General features: G+C 38.2%; 1 protein-coding gene across 1 annotated transcript in view; it reads left to right on the top strand.

Moving 5' to 3' along the window:
• The window catches only part of ZFAND3 (zinc finger AN1-type containing 3), a 357,108-nt gene that overhangs the window by 293,826 nt on the left and 35,483 nt on the right, over window positions 1-27,799 (top strand). Inside the window, exon 4 of the mRNA XM_046005671.1 lies at window positions 5,409-5,474. Coding sequence (XP_045861627.1) covers window positions 5,409-5,474 — 66 coding nt within the window. The remainder of the gene's footprint in view (window positions 1-5,408; window positions 5,475-27,799) is intronic.

A 27,799-nucleotide genomic window follows, 5' to 3' on the forward strand; every position in this document is an offset into this window, starting at 1 on the left:
GTTTTTTTTTTTTTAATACTTAAAAACCCAGAACTTATTTTCCAAACTCACTTGCCACTACCATACACTACAGGGTAATGGTGTAAGTAATTCTGTGCTTAGAAATCTATTTCTTTTCTGAACTGTGATCACACTGAACACATAAAACACATGCACATACACATTCATCACATTCATTTATAGAATGCAGTTATGAAGAGGCTTCCTCACCTTGCTTTTCAGCTATTAGCTCTGTCTACCCTCCTGTTTGCAAAGAGGAAGAAGGGCCAAAATTAGAGCAGGGTTTACAATGACTTATTGGACCATTTGCTACCCTCAGGCATTAGAAAGCTCAGGAAAGAAAAGCCAAGTCCATTCCTTGATAGAGCAAGTGCCCTGACTTTGACTCTTATATTAACTCTCAAAATTATTTTGTTTGCTATACCCACATGGCACCCATGTTGTATTTTTATTGTTGTAGACAAAAACTTGAAAAGTTTCCCCTTGAGTGGTCCTTAATTTTCTGTTTTCATTTTAACAGAATTGATTTGGAATTATAGATGATCCCTGACCTAACAGTGGTTCATTTTAAGATTTTTAGACTTTAGGATGGTGTGAAAGCCATATGCATTCAGTAGAAACCATATTTGAACTTTGAATTTGGATCTTTTCTTGGGCGAACTTTGGATTTGGATCTTTCCCCAGGCTTACGGGAACAGCTCCCAGTTAGCTTCACCTTCACAAGGGTGAACAGCCATACACTTAGAACCATTCTGTACCCACACAACCATTCTGTTTTTCACCTTCAATACATTATTCAATAAATAACATGAGGTATTCAAGACTTTAGGCTTTGTGTTAGATGATTTTGCCCAACTGTAGGTTAATGGAGGTGTTCTGAGCACACTTAAGATAAGCTATGCTAACTATAATATTTAGTAGGTTAGGTGTATTAAATGCATTTCCACCTTACAATTTTCAACTTATGATGGCTTTATTGGGACATAACCCCATTGTAAGTTGAGAAAGATCTATAATTGTGTAGAAGTAGATATAATCTCCTGTGATGACTATTTTTATTTGGGAGCATAGGAATTTCATATGACAGCACAATTAGTGTAGAATATATGTGTAGTGCTCCTATGCATCCGTTCTGGATTTTAAAGAGTTTCATAGGTTGTAGTCTTCCAGACCAAACTTAATTCCAAGCTTTCTGTTTATAATATTGTCTGGTTATCAAAGCTAGGATATATTATCACTGCTAGTTACTCATGCTGTCAATTTGTTGTGGCTCAACTGTGGTTCCATTTGTACTTTTCTATAATGTTGTGAATACATTGGATTGGGTTGTTAGTTTAACAAGCTCTCTGGAGAACACTTTCATGATGATGCATGTTGAGATGTGCAAGGTAGCCTTAAAGTTATTTGCGTATTTGCCAAAACTTACAGAAATTCATTCATTAGGAATTTTAAAAACGATCAACTCTGAAGCCACAGATTGAGGTAAAGATTACATTTGTAAATACGGTAGTGTTAATTCATGAGTCCCAGCTAAATTTCTTTAGGGGCTTTGATTTGACCAGTTTGTCCCTCCTTTCATAATTTTACTGGATGAATTATTTTAAGTCTTTCTAAAAATGTATTCTGATAGTTATGGAATCTTGTGCTCCTTGCAGCTGACAATGTTGTGGGTACTCAGTGATCTTGGCCAGATACTGAGCTTGGAGTTAAAGAAAATGTTATCAGAAATTGGAACTGATTGGGCTGTTAATATTTACATTGTGTTCAGATGTTTTTAAAATGTGCGCTAATAAAATCAGTTCTTTGCCCACCCCCACCTATTGCATCAAAATTTCCAGAGTCTGGGTCTGGGAATCTCTAGTTTGAAACGTCCCTTTGACCTTTCTAGATTCTGGAGATGTTCTAATATTTTTATCTGATGGTTGTTACACAAATACATATACGTTAAAACCCTTCACTGTATCTGTTTAAGATTTGTGCACTTCATTGTAGTATTTCATGCTTTCTGTAATACCTCTTGAACTTTTTTTTTTAAATCAACTCATGAACCCAAGATCAAGAGTTACATGCTCTACCAACTGAGCCAGCCAGGCACCCCTTGTAATACCTCAATTTAAAAAAATGATTTTTTTAAAAAGACACATTACTCTCCTGATTTCATCAAGCAGCTTGTAGTGGTTACTAAATAAACACTATTAATTACCCACTGTTCACATAGTCATAACCCAAGAATAGATGACAAGGTGGGTCTTGGCTCCTGGGAACATAAAATCTGGTGATAAAGTGTTACATAATATAAAGATTTATACTTGAGGAAGTCTTTCTGTACAGATGATCTCATCAACACTGTGGCTTATAGGCAATTTACTATCCCTACTATTTTGTTAAACTTACCCGGATTACTCAGCAAGTAGGAGGTAGTTGCACGACTTTAACTTAAGTCTTTGTAACAGCCTGTAATTCCCCAGAAATAAGAATGCCTCAGTTAACAACAACAAAAACCCAAATCACAAACCTCACATGGAAGCAAAAGCCAAAGTGTTTTTATGTAGCTGTAGAAGCCATTATCCAGAGAGTTCTTTTTTTTTTTTTTTTTTTTAGAGAGTTCTTAATAGATATGGAATTTGTGTCAGATTTTCCTACAGTTCATTGTCACTTCATGTTGCCTATTTTTAATGTCACATTTGTCCATTTAGACTCTGGAATTTCAGTATGTTAAGCTTTCTCTAGTGACTGTGATGTTTGTGGAAAAATTTTTCAACTGAAACACCTTTCTCTCTGTGGCCTTCCTAACTTTCCGTTTATTCTTGCCTCAAGAAAATTCTTGCCTCATTTTCAAATTTTTGAGAAGTATTTCCAGGAGATGCTGGACAACATTGAATATTGTTCTTCCTGATTACATTTAGCATTTATTGTGTGTTCCATATTCTTTTGCACTTAGTCATTTCACATCTAACTCTTTATTACTGTCATGTATTGTTCTTTATTTATGTACACAAATCTTGCCTTCCTAAAAGGATTTTAAGCTCCCTGAGCATGAGACTATCCCATGTGTTGGCACACGGTAGGATTTTCTAAGTACTTTTTGACAGTAACAATACACTTGCTTGGTTTTTCCTTTTTCCCTTCTGTGTCTTAAACTCACTAAAGTTAGCTGCTGTTAGAGCCTTGGTATAGGATAAAGTGGACTAATGATGAACTTCTTAGGTGGGATCTCCCAAAATCCATGGATGTTGATGGCATAAACTCTAAGAATAAGGCTCAGAGCTCTCCTTTTTTCTTTTTAATGGGTAACTTCTGTGATAAGAAGTCTTGTCAGAGTTGGCATACAAGTATGCCAAGAAATCGTGTTTCCCTTTGCCAGTCATCATCACCTGAGGAACCTTTTCAAAATACTATAACATTTGCTTGTGTGTTTTATTCCTTTATGATCATCATCACTGGCCCTCATAGGGCATGTTGAGAAACACTGGTATTCATGTTTATACAGTAACTTCCTATTTCAGAAGGTAGGGCATGGTCCCCAACATGGGACTATTGGACTATATATCAGTATCAACTTAAGAATTTGTTGGTGGTCCTGATTCTGGAGACTGCTTTTCAAGCCCTCACCCAGTAACTTGACTATATCTCTTGCACACTCTTTTTTTTTTTTTTTTTTAAGTGTAATGTGTTTTTTTTTTATTTGTTTATTTACAGCATAACAGTGTTCATTGTTTTGGCATCACACCCAGTGCTCCATGCAGTACGGGCCCTCCCTGTTATCCACCACCTGGTTCCTCAACCTCCCACCCCCCCCGCCCCTTCAAAACCCTCTGGTTGTTTTTCAGAGTCCGTAGTCTCTCATGGTTCATCTCCCCTTCCAGTTTCCCTCAACTCCCTCTCCTCTCCATCTCCCCATGTCCTCCATGTTATTTGTTATGCTCCACAAATAAGTGAGACCATATGATACTTGACTCTCTCTGCTTGACTTATTTCGCTCAGCATAATCTCTTCCAGTCCCATCCATGTTGCTACAAAAGTTGGGTATTCATCCTTTCTGATGGAGGCATACAGCAATTCAGTAACATGGCAGGATACAAAGTCAATGTACAGAAATCAGTGGCTTTCTTATACACTAACAATGAAAATACAGAAAGGGAAATTAGAGAATCGATTCCATTTACTATAGCACCAAGAACCATAAGATACCTGGGAATAAACCTAACCAAAGAGGTAAAGGACCTGTACTCAAGGAACTACAGAACACTCATGAAAGAAATTGAAGAAGACACAAAAAGATTGAAGACTGTTCCATGCTCTTGGATTGGAAGAATAAACATTGTTAAAATGTCTATACTGCCTAGAGCAATCTATACTTTTAATGCCATTCCGATCAAAATTCCACCGGTATTTTTCAAAGAGCTGGAGCAAATAATCCTAAAATTTGTATGGAATTAGAAGAGGCCCCGAATTGCTAAGGAAATGTTGAAAAACAAAAACAAAACTGACGGCATCACGTTACCCGATTTCAAGCTTTACTACAAAGCTGTGATCACCAAGACAGCGTGGTACTGGCATAAAAACAGACACATAGACCAGTGGAACAGAGTGGAGAGCCCAGATATGGACCCTCAACTCTATGGTCAAATAATCTTCGACAAAACAGGAAAAAATATTCAATGGAAGAAAGACAGTTTCTTCAATAAATGGTGCTGGGAAAACTGGACAGCGATATGTAGAAGAATGAAACTCGACCATTCTCTTACACCGTACACAAAGATAATCTCTTGCATACTCTTGATTTATGCTTATCTACCAGATATCTGGGCTCACAAAGATTCCATAAAAGGCCCCTCTTCCTATCATATTCTTATAATTAAGCTAGATATTCTTCCTTGTTCAGTAATTCTCTTTATATTTAAAATGATCCTTAGTTTTTTATAAAACAGTGTTTTGTTCCTTAGGGAGTTTCCCCTCTTTAAATAAGGCTAGTTTTGCAATAAATTCAAAGGTGGGATGACCACTGAGATCAACTTCAGAGGGAGTGCTCCTGCTTTTGCTCTGTGGAAAAACTCATCTCCCCAAACTTACTTGGTAGTTTCCTCTCATGTGGATTGGAATTCTAATTAAAATTTTATCCTCAACTTCTGAACATTATGAAACTCCATTGTTTTTTATGAAAAGCATGTTATGATATAGAAAGAATATGGACCTATGGTCTAAATAGCTGAACTAAAATAGGGTCCTTAGAATTAACCTTCCACTACCACCACCACCAGCCACCTCCATCTTTCCCACTGCTCCTCTTCATTCATATTTTCAGGTTGATCCCTGCTTGTGGTTTTCAGTTTCTCTTTATCCAAGATAGCAACTTTGGACATGTAGAAGATATGTCCTGACTGACGTGCCTGCCTTTCTGTTTCTAGGTGGGCCATGCACAGACACAGCTCATGTCTCGTTAATCACACCAACCAAAAGATCCTGTGGTACAGGTACGTACATCATTCTTATCTGGATTCATTCTTATCTGGATTCCTCATAGAAATTAACTACTGGTTTTAACAGGTGTCTTTGCCAGGATACTCTAATTTCTTCCATCAGTTGTCAAGTGGTGTATTACGTGCTAAGTATTGGGAGTGAGGTGGAGTGAACAGGGGTCAGAGTTGTGCTCTTGAGGTCAAGTTGAGTTAATGCTGGCAGCTAGAACCAAGAAGATGGACGTTAAAATTTATCTACTTCTTAATGTTTGAAGAATATTGTTAAGACATGAAACATACAGATAATTGCCTAGTTTCTGGCCTGTGTGTAATTTGTCTAAGTCTTGGACCTACTACAAAAACATTATTTAAATAGTGGAGCTGGAGGGTGAAAAATTTTATAGTACAGATACTGTTTTAACTTGACAATTATAGTATCCTAATAGTTTTAGAAAATTATTTTCTCCCATTCATCTTAAAGCTGTGGGGTATGCTGAAATCATTCTTTTTAGGCGCATGGAATCCCAAACACACCTCTGTGCATCTGTGATATTTTTATTAAACATGAAGTCATGAATATTGTAGCTTTCTAAAGAGCAGTTGTAATGCCCATTGCTCCCTTAGTCTCTAGCTTAATTTATTTTAAACACTATTTGCCTTTTCTAGTAATGCTGCCTGCTATTTAAAATATCTTAAAAATTTTATTTGGAAGAGTCAAAGTAATTATGTTGTTTTTGTCAGAGGTCACAGTTAGAGTCTTTTCCATAACTTAAAAAGTCCTTTTAGTTCCCCAGCAGAAATAACACAAACTGTTTCTGTGTACGAAGTTAAATTGAAGCCTCAGTCCCTTTAAATGCTCCTAGTTTTTATGTTAAACCTGAAACAGGGCCTATCCTTGCATGGTTTCAGAGTAACGTCCAGGCATTGAACTCTAAGGAATTTAATTTTACTCTTCTCTACCAATTTTGAGGCAGGGCGGGGAATATGTGAGATTGTACTAGTATGCTCTCATCCTTCCTGTGCCCAGTACCTGAGCTCTCCTGGGTAGTTCTGGTTGAGATAGAAGAAAGCTGTGCCCTTGGGTAAGGCCATCCTGACTGATCAGTGGGAAGGTAGAGAGCCAGCTTCCTGCACCCACTCCAGCCAGAAGCTTGAAAACACTCAGAGCCCTTTGATTTCAGGCCCAACACTTGACATGCACCAGTGTACTTTAGTCTTTCTTCATTCTTTTCTTCCAGTCTTGGTTCTCAGAGTAGAGTTTACCATTGGCACTACTAACATGTTGAGGTAGTCAAGGAATGGGCCTCAAGTACATTGGGTCATCAGAGAGATTTAGAAAGGAGACTCATGTGCTCAGCATAGACATTGATATTAGTAGGAACCCTTCCTGAATATCATGTGCTTTTTTCCTTCATTTTCTAGGCAGATCTCTTTCCTCTCTCTGATCCCATACAATTTTGTTTATCTAAAAATAATTAACAGCATTTACTGCATGCTTACTAAATTACCAGGCACCATTCAGTATGTTTTATATACATGTTCCCTTAATCTTCAGAACGGTTCTGCAAGATAATTATTCCTCTTTTATAGATGACAGAAATGGGCACTCAAAAAGTTAAGTATAGTGCTCGCTTCGGCAGCACATATACTAAAAAAAAAAAGTTAAGTATATTTTTCTCGGTGGTAATATTGCTAGTAAGTAATAGTCAGGACTTGAACACTGATCTTATATTCTTTTATTAAGTTTCTAAATTTAGTTTCCAGTATAGCTAACATACAGTGTTATATTTGTTTCAGGTGCACAGTATAGCAATTCAGCATTTCTCTGCATTACTCAGTGCTCATCCTGCTAAGTATTATCTTAATCCTCATCACCTATTTCACCCATACCACCACCCACCTTCCCTCTGGTCACCATCACTTTGTTGGACACAGATCTCTCAGATGCTAAAGCCTGTGTTGTTTCCCACCACATAACGGACACAGATCTCTCAGATGCTAAAGCCTGTGTTGTTTCCCACCACATTTTACTGTAATTATACTCCCAGCTAGACAGTGGAAAAACATATCATTGGTGCAATATGGAGAAAGAGAAACAGGATTTTGAAGCACTGCATATTGTAAAGTAGTTCTAAAAATGTTGAGTTCTAGAAACAGATCTGATGTCAGATCCTAGCCTAGCCACTTAATAAAATGTGATTTTGGGTAAGTAAGTTAACATCTCAAAATGTGTTCTTCATCTGAAAAATGGGATGAAAACTCTTTCTCATAGGTTTGATTTGAGAAATAATAGACAATAAAGCTCACATAATCTTCAATAATGGGAGCTGCTGCCATACTATAATCACTAAAGATTCTGTGTGGTGTTGATGGTGTTGGTATCACATTAATATGTATTTTAGGCAGAAAGAAGAGTAGAATAGAAGTTACTTTTAACAGAATGGATTGCCGTATCTAGTTTCATTAATTGACACTGTTGATCACATTTTTTGTTGCATGTCAGTACTATATCAGGAACTGAGGGTAGAATGCACTTGATGAGGGAGGCATTGAGTTCTCAATCACACATTCCCAGACCTCCTTTTAGGTGAATATAATACCTCTTTTTTTTTTTTTAATTTCTTTTCAGCGTAACAGTGTTCATTGTTTTTGCACCACACCCAGTGCTCCATGCAATACGTGCCCTCCCTATTACCCACCACCTTGTTCCCCCAACCTCCATCCCCTGCCCCTTCAAGACCCTCAGGTTGTTTTTCAGAGTCCATAGTCTCTCATGGTTCATCTCCCCTTTCAATTTCCCTCAACTCCCTTCTCCTCTCCATCTCCCCATGTCCTCCATGTTATTTGTTAAGCTCCACAAATAAGTGAAACCATATGATAATATAATACCTCTTAACTAAAAAGAGATTGAGACTTTCTGGCTTGGAAGGAAATTAATGCACTGTGCAGGTCACTCCCAAAAAGCCTGAAGGAAAGTTGAGATTTCCTAGTGTGGTACTTCTTTTCGAAAGCTTGCCTGTGTCCCCTCAGGCTTGTTAAACTAACCAAATGGCTTCTGCCTTACACAGAAGTGTCCTGACTTCAGAGGACAGAACTTCATCACTTTCAGAGATAAATTAAGTGATTTGCTTTGAGAATCACAGGTTGACTGTCTTTGTTTCCATCTTTCTGTCCTGGAATGAGAAGGTTGCCCATTGTGGGAATTCTGGGCATTTTTTTGGTGGGTGGGGGGGAATCACCACCAGTTACTTATTGTTGTGTTTGTGGAGTATCTTATATTCTTTTCTTTATGTCTAGTCTTCAAGAGTAGGACGCAATGCCTCTAACACATGCCCTGTGGTGCTTCTGCCATAGTGGGTACCGCAACTAAAGAATATCTTTAGTTCTCCTAAAGATCTCTCAGACACGGGCTTGAGGCGTAGGTGATCAGTAAATAATTGCCTTACAAGCACATGTTATTTCTTATGAGCTGTAGAGTGAGACCCTCTTTATTAGACTATACCAACTCTTCCCAGCCAATCTATCCATGCAAGTTTGGACCTAAAGCAGCTCCTAGTAGGGTCACCTGGGTGATGGTTCAGTTGGTTAAGTGTCTGATTCTTGATTTTGGTTATGATCCCAGGGTGGTGAGATCAAGGCCCATGTTGGGCTCCATGCTGGATGTGAAGCCTGCTTAAGAGTCACTCTCTCCCTTTCCCACTCCTCTGCTCCCCCTATGACCTCCATCTCTAAAGATAATAATAATGATGATGATGATGTTATATTAGAAAAGGGATACTTGGGCTAGAATCAAGTGGTTGTTTTTTTAAGATTTTTATTTATTTATTTGACAGATAGAGATCACAAGTAGGCAGAGAATCAGGCAGAGAGAGAGAGAGAAAGAAGCAGGCTCCCCGCTGAACAGAGAGCCAAATGCGGAACTCAATCTCAGGACCTTGGGACCATGACCCGAGCCGAAGGCAGAGGCTTCTTTAACCCACTGAGCCACCCAGGTGCCCCTCAAGTGGTTCTTAAATGAGTGATCTCTGAAGAGGGCATATAATATATAGTCTCTGAGGTATGGGGAGAAAATAATAAAAGCTCTTCATCTCAACCAGCAAGTACACAGAGAATTATATATAATACTAAAGGTATGTAGTCAAGTATTTTAGAAATGCATGTACACTCAGAAAATTGACCTCGAATGGTCATTTCTTTGTACTTTAGTACAAAGTACTTAGTACTTTGACAATTAGATATGAAGATTAGCATTAGACACATTATTACATGGCCATTACACAGTAAGGCCTGAATGGTTGATTATGTCTCTATTTATTTTTCAAGCCACTACTTTTTGATTAGAGGGTGTTATAATTTAGAGAGGTGGACAGCGCTTTAGAGTAGTTGGTCTATAACCATCAAAATGAGAGTGGGAACTCTTTTTAAGAAACTGCTTTGTGAGAACTTTGAGTCTAATAAGCAGATTGCAGAAAGGAGCAGTAATGGCAAATGAAAGATCAGTTTGTATTTGTGAGCCAGGTGAGAAAGGCTTTTCTTTAGATGCTGGCTTTTAGCCACATAGCACTATTAACATTTAAACTCTTTGTAATCTTTAGATGGGGGGGGGGGGGAGAAAAAAAAAGAACACACTGTGATCATTGTGGTATTTAAGCAGAGAAAAATGAAGTGAAGCTGTGTGTGGCTTTGTTGAGCTTCAAGTTATCTACCGTCAACATAGAGTTGAGAAGTGCTGCCAAGTCTCAGGTTGCTTTTGGTTAGAATGTGAGAGTTAAAGCATTTCATACCTTCAGATTACTAGAGAGAGGTTAGGTTTCTTCCAAAAGCTCAGAATGTTTTGTACATGTTCCCTTGTTAACTCTCCCAACATTCCTGCCAAGAATGAGTATATTGGGAAAGAGTTCACTTTCCTTGGCAACAGACCACCAGAAGATTCCCTTTTGTCCTTCATCTTTTTTATCAAGTTACTCCTTAAGCCAGAATGTAGTCCGAGCTATGGTCATCTCCATCAGATAACTGTATTTTGAAGATATTTGGATGTTTAGGTGAATATATAAGGTCCTATTTTTGTGTTTAAAGTGGCTTGTGGGACAGGAAGGAAGTTTGTTCCATTTTCATAGGATTTCTTGTTTAAAGACCTAACTTTTTCTTCATAAGACTTTTTTTTTTTTTTTTACAGAGAGTTACAGCAAAAGAAATAAGTTGTTTTGTGTTTCATTTGTTGGCACTTGCTGTTGATGAACCTTAAATTGTAAGCTGTAATTGACAGAACCATGTCTTGTCTGAAATGTTTTTGGAGAAAGATCTGTTTCCACTAGGATCCTTGAACAGTGACTAACTCAAGGACCCTACTTCTTCAAAGAGGAGCTTTAAACAATTCTTTGCTCTAGGCCCTACCTTGAATATATGAAGACTTTTTAGCATAGTAAAAAAGGAAATTGTGCCTTTCCTAGTTCATCACTCTTATGTGCCTTTATTTTTTTTTCATTTTAATAGTCCCTTTAAAAAAAAGATTGTATTTATTTATTTGCGAGAGAACACAGGCAGGGGAAGAGGGAGAAGCAGACTCCCTGATGAGTAGGGAGCCTGATTCATGGCTCCATTCCAGAACCTAGGAATCACGACCTGAGCCGGTCACTGCTGAACCAGCTAAACCACCCAGGCACTCCTGTAGTTAGTCCCTTTATTTCAGAAGTTAAAATAAGGAAAAAGACATAAGCAAGTTTATAGACTTGATGATACTGTCAATAACCTTTTGGTTTACCATATCTATATCTACTTTTACTCTTTTTCCAGCAAGTATGTTGTGTAAATAATATTTTCTCTGATATGATTGAAAAATTATGGTTTTAAAATGCTGTGTGTATGTTAAAAATAGTGATTATAATTAGTAAAATGCAAGTAAAATAACCATTTGTGGGGCCATAAGGGAGCTGTAGTATTGCCTGAGATGAAAGCAGATGGGACTAGAAACTGTCCCATTAAACATCAAGCAGGTTTTTCCAGAAAGCATTATCAGTTCCACTCTAAGAAGGATGTTAATTCCTTTTAACTGTATATCCCTTGCTTCAAAAACTTAGTCTTTTTATATTTTTTTCCCTTTCTATTCTTTTTCCTTTTCTTTTTCTTTCAAAAACTCATATTAATCCTTTGGAGTTATCTGTTTTTCTTTTAGTATGATGAATATTGGCATGAACTAGATACATTTGTATTGTTCATTGTCGCCCCCCCCCCACCCCGCCCCGCCAACATTTTCTTGACTCTCTTCTTTCAGACAAGCTGCTTATGTTATTGGCTGTTCTTACAAAGACAAGGGAAGAAACCCCCTTTCACCTGGGAGTTAGGAGAAGATTGATGTACTGAACACTTTCCAAATCCATGTTCAGAAGCCAGTTAAAGGGAAATGTTTCATGGTTGCTTATATTATCAGGAGGTTTATATAAGATCTTTTAAATTGATTCAGAAGCAAAAGGGTGGTAGTGTTAAATCAGAGGTGGCCCTGTACATCTGAGAAATACTTACAGTTGTGTGTTTTATCTCCTGGTAGAGTCAATCAACATTCATGGAAACTTCTCAACCAGCTGTATGGGTCAATATTGCATACTGTTACATGACCCTTCTGTAAGGGATGCTTTGGTGCTTTAAAGAGACAACTTTGGGTATGAGTTCAAGTGTAATTCAGTTCTCTGTTTCATTCTTTCTCCTTGGTCCTTCAGGTATAGCTTTTCCCTCAGGTCTGCAGTATCAGCATTTAAGACAGAAAATTAGAAATTTGACCTACTTATGTAATATGCAAGTTCCCATCAAGAGACTATTAGGGAAGATATAAACCTTTCATTTTTTATTAGCATTTAATGTAACCATTGAAGAAAGATCAAAACAGTAAATCTGTCATGGTGAAGAAAAAAGGATTAAAAAAATGTTTTACCTCGTGCACTCATCTTGGGTCCTAAAAGAAGTCATTGGATTCCTGGGGCAGGGGACAAAATGGATAACAAATATTTGGCAAGATTGCAAACATTTCTATAATCTAAATGGTCTGCCTTCCTGTGTTTTACTGTAGAAAACAAGCCACAGGTTACCATGGTATGCCTTTAATGGCTGTTTACTGATACTGTATGGTTTTTGGCAAGTAGGTGGGCGACTGGAGAAAGGAAATAATCTGCTAAATGCTTTTTCTTGTGTTGGCTTTTATTTCTGTAAAGACGTTCACCTGCCTGTCTTGTTGCTTATATTAAGGAATAGAATGAGGTAATGAGGCACTGTATAAATAGATGCTTTGATGTGATTTGATAGCCAATATGTAGATAATAGATGATTTTCAGAAGCACCTCACATGATGTCTAGATTTCAGAAAGGATTGGGGAGAGCTTACCTGCAAATGAGAGTTTGGTCCCATTGCCACCAATTGATGTGTTTGCAATATAGGCCAGCTAGACATGTAATGTGTATGTTTGCTGGACTTGAAGCCAGAGGCTTGTTTTAGAGGATTTGTTTGAGTCTTGTTCATAAGAAGCAGTATCTCCTCTGAAAAAAAGGCTGATCTAAGTGACGATCAAGCCAGGGTGCCAGTCTTGTCAGGAGGCATTTTTGCACTCGATGGATAAAAATACTCTCCAGTATTAAAAGGAAAAGGAAGTGTGATGAGGCCCGCTGCTGTTTTGGATGTGCATACATGAGGAGGATAGGTTTTGATGCTGAGCCGCTCGTTGTGCACATGCTTTGTGCAGACTTAGTTTGCTTACATCCTTGAATGCAGTTATAGGTAGTGTGTGTGTTGGGGGGCAGGTTGTGGGTTGGTTTGTTTTTGCATTTGTGGTCATTTATTTTATTTTATCATAGCTTGTGCTCTTACCAAGGAGAAAAACCTTGAACTTATATTAGCTGTTCTCTTGCTCCACTGGGGCAAAATGCCTGAGCCAACACTATTTGAAAAGGATATTGAGGGAATTTAATTACCCCTCTCCATCTTTAGAACTTCTGGATTTGGGGGTGTTTCAGGTGCTGCTCCATAGCACATAGGTAGGTGCCTGTCAGAGGGCAGCATGTTAGAAACATAGCTTTCCTGAAGCAGTCTTACCAGAAGGAGCGTGATAGAGCAGCCACAGAGCTGCATTATAAATCAGCCGAGCCTTGCAATGATACTGCCCATTAAGGAGACTTTTTTTTGCCCTACTCAGTTCCTGGCTGTACTAATAGAACAGCGCATCAAGCAAGGCTGTAAATAAAAGTTATTACCTAATAGGTGGGTACCGAAGTGGAACGGACGGAGCTGAGGCATGGAGGCCTTATTACTGCTCATCAGCAATTATAAACAGGATAAAGTGTCTGGGACTTGCGCTGATGCAGCGAGGCTAATAGAGGCTGGGAATGACACTAGCCATGATAGGATGATGTATGCTGATGGGTTTTTACTGCCTCATAGTGCTGCTTGCTTCCAAGACAAGTCATGTTATCCGTTTTCCTGCTTGGTCATCTATCTAAAGAGACAGTCTCCTATTGCCTGTTCTGCCACCAGGTGGGCTGGCATTTATTCCTTATATCTGTGTCTGCTTCTGAGGCACTCCCCGTGTGCAGAGTCTTAAATATTTCATAATCATGGCCGATTAAAGCTGGAATCTTACTGTATTGCCTGCTGTCATGGATATAGATCACACCTTCAGAAGTGGTTGCTTATGTGTAATATAGGACCAGCTGAGAAACTAGTCAGTCAGCCAGGCCGGTACTTTATTAAAAGACCACTGTGACATAGTCCTGTAGTAAATTCTGTAGGAACATGCTAAAGAACTGATAAGCATGTGTCTCGCCCCTGGCAGCTCATGGCATAAGAAGTCCAGAAACATAAATATAACTAATTCTATAATATTCTAAAATATTACTAAAGCTTTAGAGAGCAAGAAACATAGCTAATGTTTATTTTTTTAAGTGAAGACAGGGAGGATAAATTATGCTAATTATTTTTTAAAAGATTTTATTATTTATTTGACAGATCACAAGTAGGCAGAGAGGCAGCTCCCCGCTGAGCAGAGAGCCTGATGTGGGGCTTGATCCCAGGACCCTGAGATCATGACCTGAGCTGAAGGCAGAGGTTTAACCCACTGAGTCACTCAGGTGCCCCAACTCTGTAAAATGTCTTGTCATTGTGTTAAAATGGGTATGTTTTTCTTTTTGCATGTAAAGTAGTGATTTGACTTACCAATTCCTGCTTATCCCTTTTTTTCAGAGAGAAAGTTTTGTGTGTAGTGGCCAGTGGAATGGAGGAAGCGAGATAAATCGGAGAAAAATGTTTTAAAATAATAGTAGGATTTAATAGTTGATTAGAGTTGGCTGAAGAAAGAATGCAAAGTTGAAAAACTGGGGAACTGAGGGAAGAAAGGTATGGCTGATGACAAGAAAAGAGTGGGAAGAAAAACTGAAACTATTTTCAGTTTCTGATGAGCTAAATTTTAGGTTTATTATAGATAGTCCTATAGAAAATTATAAATCGGTCTAGTTTGGAATCATTAATCTAGAAGCGGTGATGAAGGGCCTGAAAGTGGATAAGGGAATGAACACAGAAGAACTAGGGGTTGCTAAGGGCTGTAATTGGGGTTGTGGGAAAGAGAAGAAGAATCCAGTGAGTTAAGAAACTTAAAGAAAGGAGAAAGCTGCATACAGGGTCTGAAAGAGGTAAGGGAATAGGAGCCAGGAGGTATGAGATGAGGACTGAGGAAATTGTTGCCTATGGCTATCAGAACATCATCAGGAAACCTGGAAGAAGTTAGTGTGCCATGGTGTGAAACCAAAGTCTATGGCAGGTCATTAAAGAGGGACTTAACAACCAGGAAACAAGGGCAAGAGACAGAAGTCATTCAGGTAAGGATTTAGGGGAGACATTAAAAACCAGTAAGTAGTGGTGATTAGAAGAGAAATGGAGTTAGGAATTTCTTGACATGGAGTTGTTTAAGATACCCAGGAGGGAGACAAATGATAAGAAACTCTTAATCTCAGGAAACAAACTGAGGGTTGCTGGAGGGGGTGGGGGGTTGCAGGGATAGGGTAACTGGGTGATTGGACATTGGGGAGGGTATGTGCTATCGTGAGTGCTGTGTATTGTATAGGACTGATGATTCACAGACCTGTGCCCCTGAAGCAAATAATATATGTCAATTTAAAAAAAATAGGGAAATATTTTGCCCTTGTTAAAATACAAAGGAAAGGATGACCCAGGTGTTGCACCACTGGTTATTTACCCAAAGAATGCAAGGACACTAATTCAAAGGGATACATGCATCCCTATGTTTATTGCAGCATTATTTACAGTAGGCAGATTATGGAACCAACCAGTGTGCCCATTGATTGATGAATGGATAAAGAATGTGGTGTGTGTGTGTATATATACACATATATAATGAAATATTATTCAGCCATAAAAAAGAATGAAATCTTGCCATTTGCAATGACATGAGTGGAGCTAGAAAGTATAATGCTAACATCAGTCTAAGAGAATCACATACCATATGATTTCATTTGTACGTCGAGTTTAAGAAACAAAATGACCAAGCAAAGAGGAAAAAATGAGAGAAAGAGAGAGACAAAAGACAAATCAAGAAACAGACTCAACTCTAGAGAACAAACTGAAGGTTACGTGAAGGGAGAGTGCCATGATTGGGATTAAGGAGTGTATTTGTTGTGGTGAACCCAGGGTGGTGTATGGAACCGTTAAATCACTGTATTTTACACCTGAAACTAATATTACACTGTGTGTTAACTCACTGGAATTAAATAAAAACTTTAAAAAAATGTACGAATGAAAGGTACATGGACAGAGAAATAAATAGAAACTATTACCAGAGAAATAGAAGAGATACACAAGCAAGATTACTTAGAGGCAAAAACCCAGGGGTATTAGTTGTCTCCAAGAGTATAAGGAAAGAGATACAGATATAGATAAAGCGATTTTATTTTTTAATGTATAGATAGCTTGGGTATACTCTCATCCTGTGGATTTCCTAAGAACCACGTCTTTCTATTTGAAGCTACCCTTTCCTTTTGTATTCCACTGGTGACTAAATCATAAATCATAGTCCTGACTTAGTTTCAGATAACTTGTAGTTTGAGAGGACTAAACATTTTTCCTTTTGACCCCTTCCCAGACCCAACTGAAATAAAAGCACAAAAATAATCTGGAGACTGAACCACATAATAAATAAAATTGTGTGTTTAACATAATCAGCACTATATATAAATTATAACAATATTATAATACTATTGTATGTGTTTAACATAATCAACAAAGGATTTCTAAAAATGTTTTCAACAAAAGATTTTTAATTTCTAGACATTGTAGTGGGAATGGGTTGAGGCTGAAACTTGATGACTGCAGTGGTGGCAGCCACTGCATGCAAAGGAAGTGAGAAACAGAGCAGAAAATGGGGGTCCACTGAAGGTAGAACAAGGAAAGAAGGATAGAGATTGGTGGTTGAGAATGGTGGGCTCTGGAGGCAAACTGTATGGGTTCCCCTTCCAGTTTCCCAACCATGAAAGAGGAAAAACTGTTGGGCCTCTCTGAGAGCCTTGATTTTCTCTTCTGTAAAATGACAGATCTAACTGAAAAGTTGTTTTGAGAGAAATGAGATCCTGCATTTAAAGCACCTGACATAGTGCCTGATATATGTTCAGTAGGTACTAGAGATGTGAACAGAAGGTATCTGATGATGAAGGAGTGTAGAGGAAAGTGAGAAAGAACTCCAAGCTCCAATAGTCTGGTTAGAAAAAGTCTGGGAATCAGAATCAGAAACTGTGGTGATGAGGCCCCCAAGGCCAAGCAGATTACAGAGTGGAGATCAGGTAAGTCGAGGCAAATGGGGAGAGCTATTAGCAGTCCTTGTTTGATACATCAGGGTAGTGAAAGACAGGAAGCCCAGAACTCTTAAGAAAACTGGACATCATAACTGGGAAAATCAAACTTCTTTTTTGTTCTGTTTTGTTTCTGGGACCAGTTTTCTTTCTTTCTTTTTTAAAGTTTATTTATTTATTTATTTGACAGACAGAGATCACAAGTAAGCAGAGAGGCAGTCAGAGAGAGAGGAGGGGAAGCAGGACTCCCTACTGAGCAGAGAGCTCGATGTGGGGCTTGATCCCAGGACCCTGAGCCGAAGGCAGAGGCTTTAATCCACTGAGCCACCCAGGCACCCCTGGGACTAGTTTTCAAAGTAAAAATTTTACTTGTGTATTGGTAGAGAGAGATTTCACAAGCTTGACTTCTTAAAAAAACAAAACAAAAGCAAAATACAACAAACCTTATATCGTGAACTCTTCTCTAAGCTTCTATTATAACTGAGAACTTTTCTTTCTGGGGCAGTTCATTGGAATTGGAACCATTGAAGGTTGATAGTTTTCTTGTGGTTAAAATTTTGATAAAAAGTCTGGCTATTACGTTCAAACCAACAACATGAAAGAACTTTAACCAATAAATTCAGTTCTTTATGATTAAAAAACAGACAGTTTAACCTTGGAAACATTTTTGTCACAGGGGCCTTCATGTTGTGATTAGTTATCTGAACAACCAAGAGCTTCTGTGGGCTCAGTTAACTAGCCTCCCACTACGTATGTATAGTTATTTTTAGTGCATACATACACTGCTGTAAAAGCTTATTTGGCCTTATGCTCCCAGCTGTTCTGAATTCTCTGTTTCATTACTAGTATCCACCCACAGAGCTTCGGAAAGCCATTCCCAAATAGCAGAACCACAACTCGGAATTTTAAATAAACCACATCTCTATTAGCCCAGTGGACAGGGGAATTAGTTACATGCTATGCATTGCCCACATCCATCCACCCCATCAAATCTTATTAAAAATGTATACATATATAAGCAAGAAAATGGGACATTTAATTCAGACTGTGTTAATTTTTCTGTTACTTTAGCAAGGAGTAAAGAAAGAATACAGCAGACAGCCTTTTAAGATTTTTACCTTGAATGTGGGCCAGTATTTACTTGAAAAAAATATATTGGGCACTGTTTTTTTGTTTTTTTGGGTTTTTTTTTGTAAGAGAATGTTGAACAACTCTTTTCTGAAGATGTTGTTATTATTACAGCTTGAAGTATATGTACAAATATGTAGGGTGGCTTTTAAAAGAAAGCTGGGCTGGGGAGGGAATTTGAGTAGTACTGATTTGAATGGGAGGGGTATTAGCTGCTACACAGTGTTTTCCAGCTTGGCATTAACTGATAGTTCCTGTAACTGACAAGGATTCGGATCTACTTTTTCTTTGGGCTCCTGTTGATAAATCCATTTCTAGAAGATTAAGATCACATCTTGAGGTCTTGGTCGTCATCCTTCCTGGAACAGCAGTTGCAGTAATTGATGCAATTAAAAATGGGTCCTTACTGGGATTGGAAGAAGTATAGACTAAGAGAGTGACATGTAAAAAGGTCTCTGACTAATCATTAAAGTGTACTTACAGGTAAGTGTTGACTTCCATACAAACCTGGAGAAAGCATGAGCATTGACCTTACTGTTGATTACTTGCTACCACCATCTTGTCATGCACTTTCCCATCCGACTTAAGTAATATCAGCATTTCTGGGAAAGAATTCAACAGGCACTCTGGCTAGTTATCTGCAAGTACCACTACCCTGGAATATAATTTTTTAGACATAATTTAGATTTACAGAAAAGTTGCAAGAAAATTACATCAAATTCTCACTTTTACCCCACCCACCCACCTTTTACTCCCCCCCCCAACATTGACCTTGTGTGTATTTGTATGTGTTTGTTGAATCCAGATCCCTATTTCAGTAAGTTGCCTTTGTTATACTAAAAATTTCAGTATGTAATTCTTAAAATCAAGCCACAGTACAGTTTGCAAGGTTGCGAAGTAGACATTGGTATTATAATATATACATGATTTCCTGGTATGGTGGTGCACAGCATGGATGTTATCATAAATACTAATTCTTTTAATGAATAGTGCTGGTGAGCAAAGCCATTGAGTTGAGGTTAAAATGTTAGACACTTGCTCCTCTCATGTCTCAAATATGGGCTAAAGAGAGTTTTCATAATAACTTTATGTAGAATTCTTTGCCTTTAATTTTCCAGCTTGTTTTACAAATGGGATTATTTCTCTTAACTTTGCAAGCCATTTTCTTCAAGGCAGCCCTCTTCAGCTCTCTGTATACTTGGTAGTACCTGCATCAGCCCTGAATAAGGAATACCTAATGTATTCATTCAGGAAAATCAATAAATAGGTATAAAGACAGACAAAGCTTTCTCTGGGCAAGCTTTATCATCATATGTTAAGTTCTAACTTTAGGTCCATTTAGCCTCGCTTGAGGAAGAGTAACAATGCGGCACAGAAGTCTTTATTCATAAACTGGAGGATTTACCCTAGGAATAATGAGTCAAAAGACTAGATCTTGGGTGGAAGAAACGAAGCAATAGGTAGAGACAGGAGCTGAATTAAGCTGATGCTAAATTAGAAAAAAAAAAAAAAAGATTAAAAACAAATCAGCTATTTAATTTTAGCATCTACTTAGTTATGCATTCAAGCAGATTTTTTAAAATAGCAAAATATGAATGTTCAGACATTTTTTTCCTTACATTAAACTTGGACCACAGCCCACAAGATGACAGTCTCTCATTGCAAGATCACCATCATTAAGGACTTATTCCCTGTGACAGAGATGATACTTCTTGTTGTTGAGCACCAGTGGAGTACTAAATACAGTACATTTTGCCCCTGCCCCTGGAGGCTTGTGTTATTAGCCAGACAGGCAGAACAGTTGAATGGTAAGAACACTCACAGGGAGAGTAGTTAAGCTTTATAGGAGTGAGATGATGGACATAGGAATATTTGACTTTTTGTATTCATGTTTTTAACAAAAAGCCAAAAAATTGAATTAGTGTCTCGCTGTCCTTTACCCATTTTCCCACCTTACCCCCATACTCAGTGTTCTCCCATAAAGAACAGGTATTTTCATTGGGAGGGAGATACACCATAAGAGACTCAATCTTACAAAACAAACTGAGGGTTGCTACGTAGGGATGGAGAGGGTAGTTGGGTTATGGACATTGGGGAGGGTATGTACTATGGTGAGTGCTGTGAAGTGTATAAGCCTGATGATTCACAGACCTGTACCCCTGGGGGAAATAATACATTATATGTTAATAAAAATAATTAATAAAATAAGTGATGATGTCATCTTAAAAAAAAGCAAACAGGTATTTTCAGTCTTCCTTGCAAGAGCCTCCTGACCAGGTTTAACCCTTAGGGAAGTCCTACATGCTTTGGAGACCCAAGTTTGGGGTTGGGGGTGTCCCATTATTATTTGAAGACTTGGGACTGTTCCTTCTTCCAGGCCTTTTCAGATATTACAAATGGTAGAATGATTATAGTCACATGTAATGTTCGGTTGCTCAGGACAGTTGTATACAGTTGAACCTTAAAAAACATGGGTCAGGGGCACTACCCTACCCCCAGGTGAAAATCTGAATGTAACTTTTGAATTCCCCAAAACTTTACTAATAGCCTGTGTTGACCAGAAGAAGCCTTAATGATAAGATAAACGTTTGACTGATAACATATTTTGTATGTTGCATGTATTATACATAATTCTTATAATAAAGCAAGCCAGAGAGAAAAAAATTCTTTCTGAGAAAAATCATAAGGCAGAAAAAGTACATTAAGTACATTAACAGTGCTGTGTATCTGCCCCCCCCCCCCCCCAAAATCTGTGTATTAGTAAACCCTCTTTAAAGCAGTTTAAACTTGTGTTAAGGGTCAACTGTAGTTTTATAAGGTATGATTTGAAAATCTCTGGGCTTCATTTAACTGCAGAGTAGGTAGAAGACTTAATCCATATTTTTAGGCAGTTTAATTTCTTAATGAGTGTTCTAAGAAATGAATGAAAACAGTATGCCTGTCTTACACATAATTATAGACAAATATAGATCATTCATGGATTCTTTTAAATTTCCCCCTCTTTGGATAAATGAAAATGAACTGTGGCTAATCTTAGTTTTTTTGGAAATACTGGAAAAGATAGACGTTCAAGACCAGTCTTAGCACTCTGAGAGTCTTAAAACCCTCGTGCTCATGGACTGAAGTTTGTGGTCAAGAAACAGAAATTAGAGGGCTTGGGCATGTGACTTTGAGAAGTATTCTCTTTCTCTTGGTTTTCTTAATCTTGCTTCTCTCTCTTTCTCACCTTAATAGTGTTACCTTATTCTATACTGATGTTATAAATGTAATATTTTAAAAAAAATCAATGCATTATAATGTTATTAAACTCTAAAATACCCAAACAGGTTATAAAAATGAAAGATTATCTTTTGAGGGTAATTTGTCAGTTACAATGAGTAACTGAAATATCTGTGGGGAGACGTAATGTGGTTTAATTGGGTAGGCAAGAGAGGTCTCGCTGATGGAGAAACTAAAATAAGGAAGTGGTACCAGGCAATGACCAGCTACAAAAGAAGACTGCTGTGTTGTTGGTGTGGCAGGTTTTGTTGACCAAGTGGCACCTCTGTAGGATGGAGCTCCTGGTGATACTCTTTAACTAAATAGTGCAGTAGGAAAGGCATTAAATGAGGATAGGGCTGCAATTTTTCAGATGAACGAGTGGTTTATGGACTATCCACCTTCATCTGCCTTTTCTTAAAAATTAAATTAAAAAAAATTTTTATAAACATATAATGTATTTTTATCCCCAAGGGTACAGGTCTATGAATCACCAGGTTTACACACTTCACAGCACTCACCATAGCACATACTCTCCCCAATGTCCATAACCCCACCACCCTCTCCGGACCCCCCCTCCCCCCAGCAACCCTCAGTTTGTTTTGTGAAATTAAGAGTCTTTTTTTTTTTTTAAATAAACATATAATGTATTTTTATCCCCAGGGGTACAGGTCTGTGAATCACCAGGTTTACACACTTCACAGCACTCGCGATAGCACATACCCTCCCCAATGTCCATAACTCCCTCCCCCTCTCCCAACCCCACCTCCCCCCAGCAGCCCCCAGTTTGTTTTGTGAGATTAAGAGTCATTTATGGTTTGTCTCCCTCCCAATCCCATCTTGTTTCATTTATTCTTTTCCTCCCCCCAAGCCCCCCACATTTCATTTCCTCCTCCTCATATCAGGGAGATCATATGATAGTTGTCTTTCTCCACTTGACTTATTTCGCTAAGCATGATACCCTCTAATTCCATCCACGTCGTCACAAATGGCAAGATTTCATTTCTTTTGATGGCTGCATAGTATTCCATTGTATATATATATATATATATATATATATATATATACCACATCTTCTTTATCCATTCATCTGTTGATGGACATCTAGATTCTTTCCATAGTTTGGCTATTGTGGACATTGCTGCCATAAACATTTGGGTGCACGTGCCCCTTCGGATCACTACGTTTGTATCTTTAGGGTAAATACCCAGTAGTGCAGTTGCTGGGTCATAGGGTAGCTCTATTTTCAACTTTTTGAGGAACCTCCATGCTGTTTTCCAGAGTGGCTACCCCAGCTTGCATTCCCACCACCAGTGTAGGAGGGTTCTCCTTTCCCCACATCCTTGCCAGCATCTGTCATTTCCTGACTTGTTAATTTTAGCCATTCTGACTGGTGTGAGGTGGTATCTCATTGTGGGTTTCATCTGCCTTTTTAAAGAGACCTGATATATTACCTGTAGGGAGCATCAAGGTACTTGAAAAGAGAAAGCTTTGACTTTTCTGTATGGTTCATAAAAAGGCAAGAATGCATGTTTTACCATTTTCTGACCATTAAATACAATTTCAAATGAAAATAACTGCCTTTCCTTTTGCTAGTAGGGGGAAAATACTTTTTTACGTCATCCTGTAGTAGCAAAGGAACTTTTTGACAGATTTCTAAAAATAACAAAATTAAAAATAAAGTTGATTTTTATAAATTAAATACTATGAGTACAGTCCACAGAAATTCAGAGTTTGCACGAATGGGAAGAAAATGGTAGAAGGGTAAGTCTTTCATATTCTAAGAGCAGAGGACAAGTAGGATGATTATCAAAAGAGATATATCTAGAGAAATTGCACCACTTTATTTAGATAAGATCTGCTCGTGTTCCTCCACCCCTCTCTCTCCCCAAGGCAGCTGGGTCTTTGTGTACATAGGAGGTATTAGAAATTAGTCTTAGTGGTTAGGTACTTCCATGGAAGGACACAAGCAGAGTGTTGAAGTGTAATAACCACTGGAGATAGGATAGCAAAGTGGTTTAGAACAAGGACTCTAGGCCGTATACCCTGGGTTCACAAGAGTAACTCTTATTAGTTTTGTGTGATCTTTGGCAGTTCACTTAACCTGTGCCTCAGGTTCCTCATCTGAAAAGATGGGTAATAATAGTACCCACCTCATACCCTTGTTACAAAAGCTGAAAGAGTTAATATATGTACAGTAGTCTGCCCGTGGCCACCTTTCCACTGGTTCCCTTTCCACAGTTTCGGTTACTGGTAGTTAGCTGCGATCCAGAAGCAGATGATTCTATTTCTGATGGATCAGTGGAAAGTTAGTAGTAGCCTGAATCTACATCTTAACGCCTACATCATTCATTTCACTTCATCTCATTATGTAGGCATTTTCCATGTATAATTTTGAGAGAGCGAAGCCACATTCACATAACGTCTCATATTATAATTGTCCTATTATTGTTGTTGTTAATCTCTTATTTGTACCTAATTTATAAATTGAACTTTATCATAGGTATGTATATATAGGGAAAAATATCATATATATAGGGTTTGGTACTATCTGGTTTCAGGCATTCCCTGGGGGTCTTAGAGTGTGTCCCCTGCAGATAAGAAGGAACTACCATAAAAGCGTTTAGAAGATGCTGGTACAAAGTAGGTGCTTTATGTTAGTACTTATTATTGAAGTTATAGCTGAAGCTTAACTTAAGGAATCTCTTTTATCATGTGCACCTCCTGTGATGGTTGCCTTAAAAATGAACTTGGACAAAAGGTTACTATGTAATTCTATTTGTCCATATATATGACATTCTTGAGGTGACAAAATTGTAGAAATGGACAGCAGATTAGTGTTTGCCTAGGGTTGCCAGGGAGCAAGGGGGGAAAGAGGGTGGTAGCTCTGGCTATAAAAGGGCACCTTGAGGGGCCCTTGTGGTGATGGATATAGTTGACTGTATCCATATGCTATATATAGCTTGGCTGTATCAATATCAGTGTCCTGCTGGTGACAGTGTACTAGAGTTTTACAGGATGTTACCATTGGAGAAAACTGGGTGAAAGATACATGAGATTTATTTGCATTAATTTTATAACTACACGTGAACCTATAATTAATTATCTCAAAATAAAACAATTAATGATAAAAGGAAAATAGGCTTGAAGGATTCCTGATAGAGAAAAGTTGGCAGTTAAAGTCATGTATGTGTATGAGCAGACAGAGACCAGTACTAAGGTTAATAAACATGATGGAAGGAAAAATTGGAACCAGTGGGATCGAAGAGAGGGTAAAGATAAACAACAGTTTTATTTTCCTAAAAACCCACCACTGATGTTCTTCAAGTACCTTTGCTCCTGAGACTGTGAGAGGGTCTACTGGTTGATATGAGTTTTAGTGAAGAGAAGAAGGTAGACAAGTTAAATGCAAAAGGTATTGTGAAAAAGAGGCTCCACGGAAAAGAATTTGAAGATGACAGAAGTAAGCAAATACCATCTGTCTACATATATACAATATGGCTAAGTTCAAGAAATAATTTTCTGACCTTTCTCTCCCCTGTTTCTTAATCACCCACCCAACAGAATTTTTCACTTCCACATTTTGTGTTCATAGCATTCTGTTCATATATTAATATGCCACTTAATCTGCTATAGATTTATTTGCATTTATGTCTTTCCGTTTGGATTGTGGCTTCCTCAAGGGAAGAGATCTATTTGCATATGCAGATTTCATTTGCCAGTTCAAAGCCCAGTGCCTGGCACACACACTGGGCACTAGAGAAATAATTAATTAAGTATTGGCTGTTTTCATGGCTCTGAACAGAGTGGTCATTAATCTTAAGGCCTAAATAGAGGAGATCGGATAAACTGTGAAAATATTATTGTACTTAATGAGATTGTGAATGTTTTTGTAAATGAATTTTCCTGGACTTTTGTTTGATGGTTTTTAGTCTGGTGAAATTTTTCCTTATGTGTAAAATAAGGAAGAGTTTTAATAAGTTGAGTGATTTAGCAGTGAAGAGATGTCTTGTAGTAGTAATTAGCAACAGTATAGTCAGTTAGGAAAAGAAGGGCAATCAGAAAAAGGCCAAGAAGCTGTTGGAAAGAAAATAATTGGAGGAATGACTTGTGACCTCTCGTCCCAACTTTAGTCACAAGGAATGCCCTCTGACCATAAGAAATCGTTGGCTAAAACACTTGGAGCTAGCTCATCTCCTAATGTTTGCCTAACAGCCATTCCTTGCCCTGGCATAGATGAACTATGTTCTGATGTCCAGTATGTGGCAGGGGTGCTGTAGGAAAAGAGGAAGAGCATACCTCCCCTCTCTGCCAAAGTGCAGTACAAACTGGGCTGATTAATTACACAGTACTTGCCCCTTTTTTTTAACCTGCCCTCATTTGTGCCAACCCTGTAGCCATTTGGATCTGTCAGATGCCTGCTGGAAGTTTTTAATTTCTGGTCCTGAATATGTAAGAGAGGAGATACACAATGAAAAAAAATCTCCTTTCTTCTAAGTTAAATTATACCATTCAAAACAGATAAATGGATAAAGAATCTAGAATATGGTATATTCCACAGGAAAACTAACCAGGACTGTTCAAAAGTCTAGGACATTTGAAGGCAGGAAGGAGCAGTGAAAGAAAACACACACTTTGAAGGGCATACTGTCTTAAATTAAAAGGGACTTAGGCATAAGATCCAAATGTAACACATGATACTTGATTGGACATGCCTTTGAGAACAATGGAGATAATTTGGATATGGATTGAATATTAGATGACATTGGGGAATTATTATTGATTTTCTTAAGTGTGATATTTTGGTCATGGCAGGAAATGTCCTTATATTAGATGTATGTATTAAGTATTTTGATATGTGCAAATTATTTTCAGATGGTTTTGTGGGGAGCATAAATATGGAGAGGAGAGAGAAAACAGTGTGGATGGGTTATTAACAGTTGTTGAACCTGAATGGAATGTGCACAGGTGTTTACTGTACCTTTTGAATTTTTCTGTGTGTTTGAAATTTTTCAAAATGAAAAGCTGTGAGCTGAATATTTTCCTCCTGAAGTTGGAAACAAGGCAAGCATGTCCTTTTCAACACTCCTATTTAGCATTATGCTAGAAAGCCTAGCCAGCACAATAGGCAAGAAAAAGAAATAAAAGGCATACAGAGTAGAAAGAACAGTTGAGGGAGAACTGCTTCCTTTGGAACTGTTGGTCTCTGGTGCCATGGTTTTATTTGATTGATTTATGTACTGGAGAGCTGCTCTCCTCACAGTGCATTAGCTTTTTCTAGTTGATCCATTTATGATCCATAATCACTTTTTTCTGGTATCAAGATGAGCCACCAAAATCAGCTTCCAGCTTCCTGTCCAGCGGGAATCAGGTGAAGATGGGCTTTGGGGAAGTGAGAAAACTGATTCCCGTCTTTAAAACATGCCTTTGGAACTTGTGGGTAATCCTCTCCCACATGGGTACAAATTATCATGACTTATGACTTCGATGTGTTTTGCTGCTCTTTAAGCTATCTTCTAACCAAAAAGTCCCTGCAGAAGCAGCTTTTGCATTGCTGTCATGACAACCGAAATCAGACCATTAGATGATAGTTACCGTCAAGAAGCTTTCTGATGCCATGTATCTATTAGCAGATTGAGGACAGAGAACCCAAAAGTCCAGGTGCACTCCCACCATAGTGTCAGCTCTACCCATCAGCTACCTCAGGTCTCCCCTTCTTGTGTTCCCAGCAGGGAGGAAGAGTCAGAGGTCGGTTTCCTGTCTTGAGGTTGTGATGGTGAGGGAGACCAACCTCAGGTATCTCTAATAGCAAAAGAGAGAGCCAGAGAAAATAACAGGGGGATGGGAGTGGAGCTGAATGGAGAATAGAGGGATTAATGCTTAAGAATAGTACTTCCTGGCAGTCTGAGAACAACTGACCTTTAAAATGGTCATGATAGAAGGCAGCATTGCTGGTGTATTTCAAGCTGCATTCATCTCCATGTCATGTATCAAGTATGTATGAAGGCATTCCCCACAAAAGTTTAATCATCAACCCTTTCTGAACACTTGAACTTCTTTTTGGCCATGTTTTAATGTTCGTGTATTTAAAGATTTTATTTATTTTTATTTGAGAGAGA

This window comes from Meles meles, chromosome 5, assembly GCF_922984935.1.
Source record: "Meles meles chromosome 5, mMelMel3.1 paternal haplotype, whole genome shotgun sequence".
Classification (NCBI taxonomy): Eukaryota; Metazoa; Chordata; class Mammalia; order Carnivora; family Mustelidae; genus Meles; species Meles meles.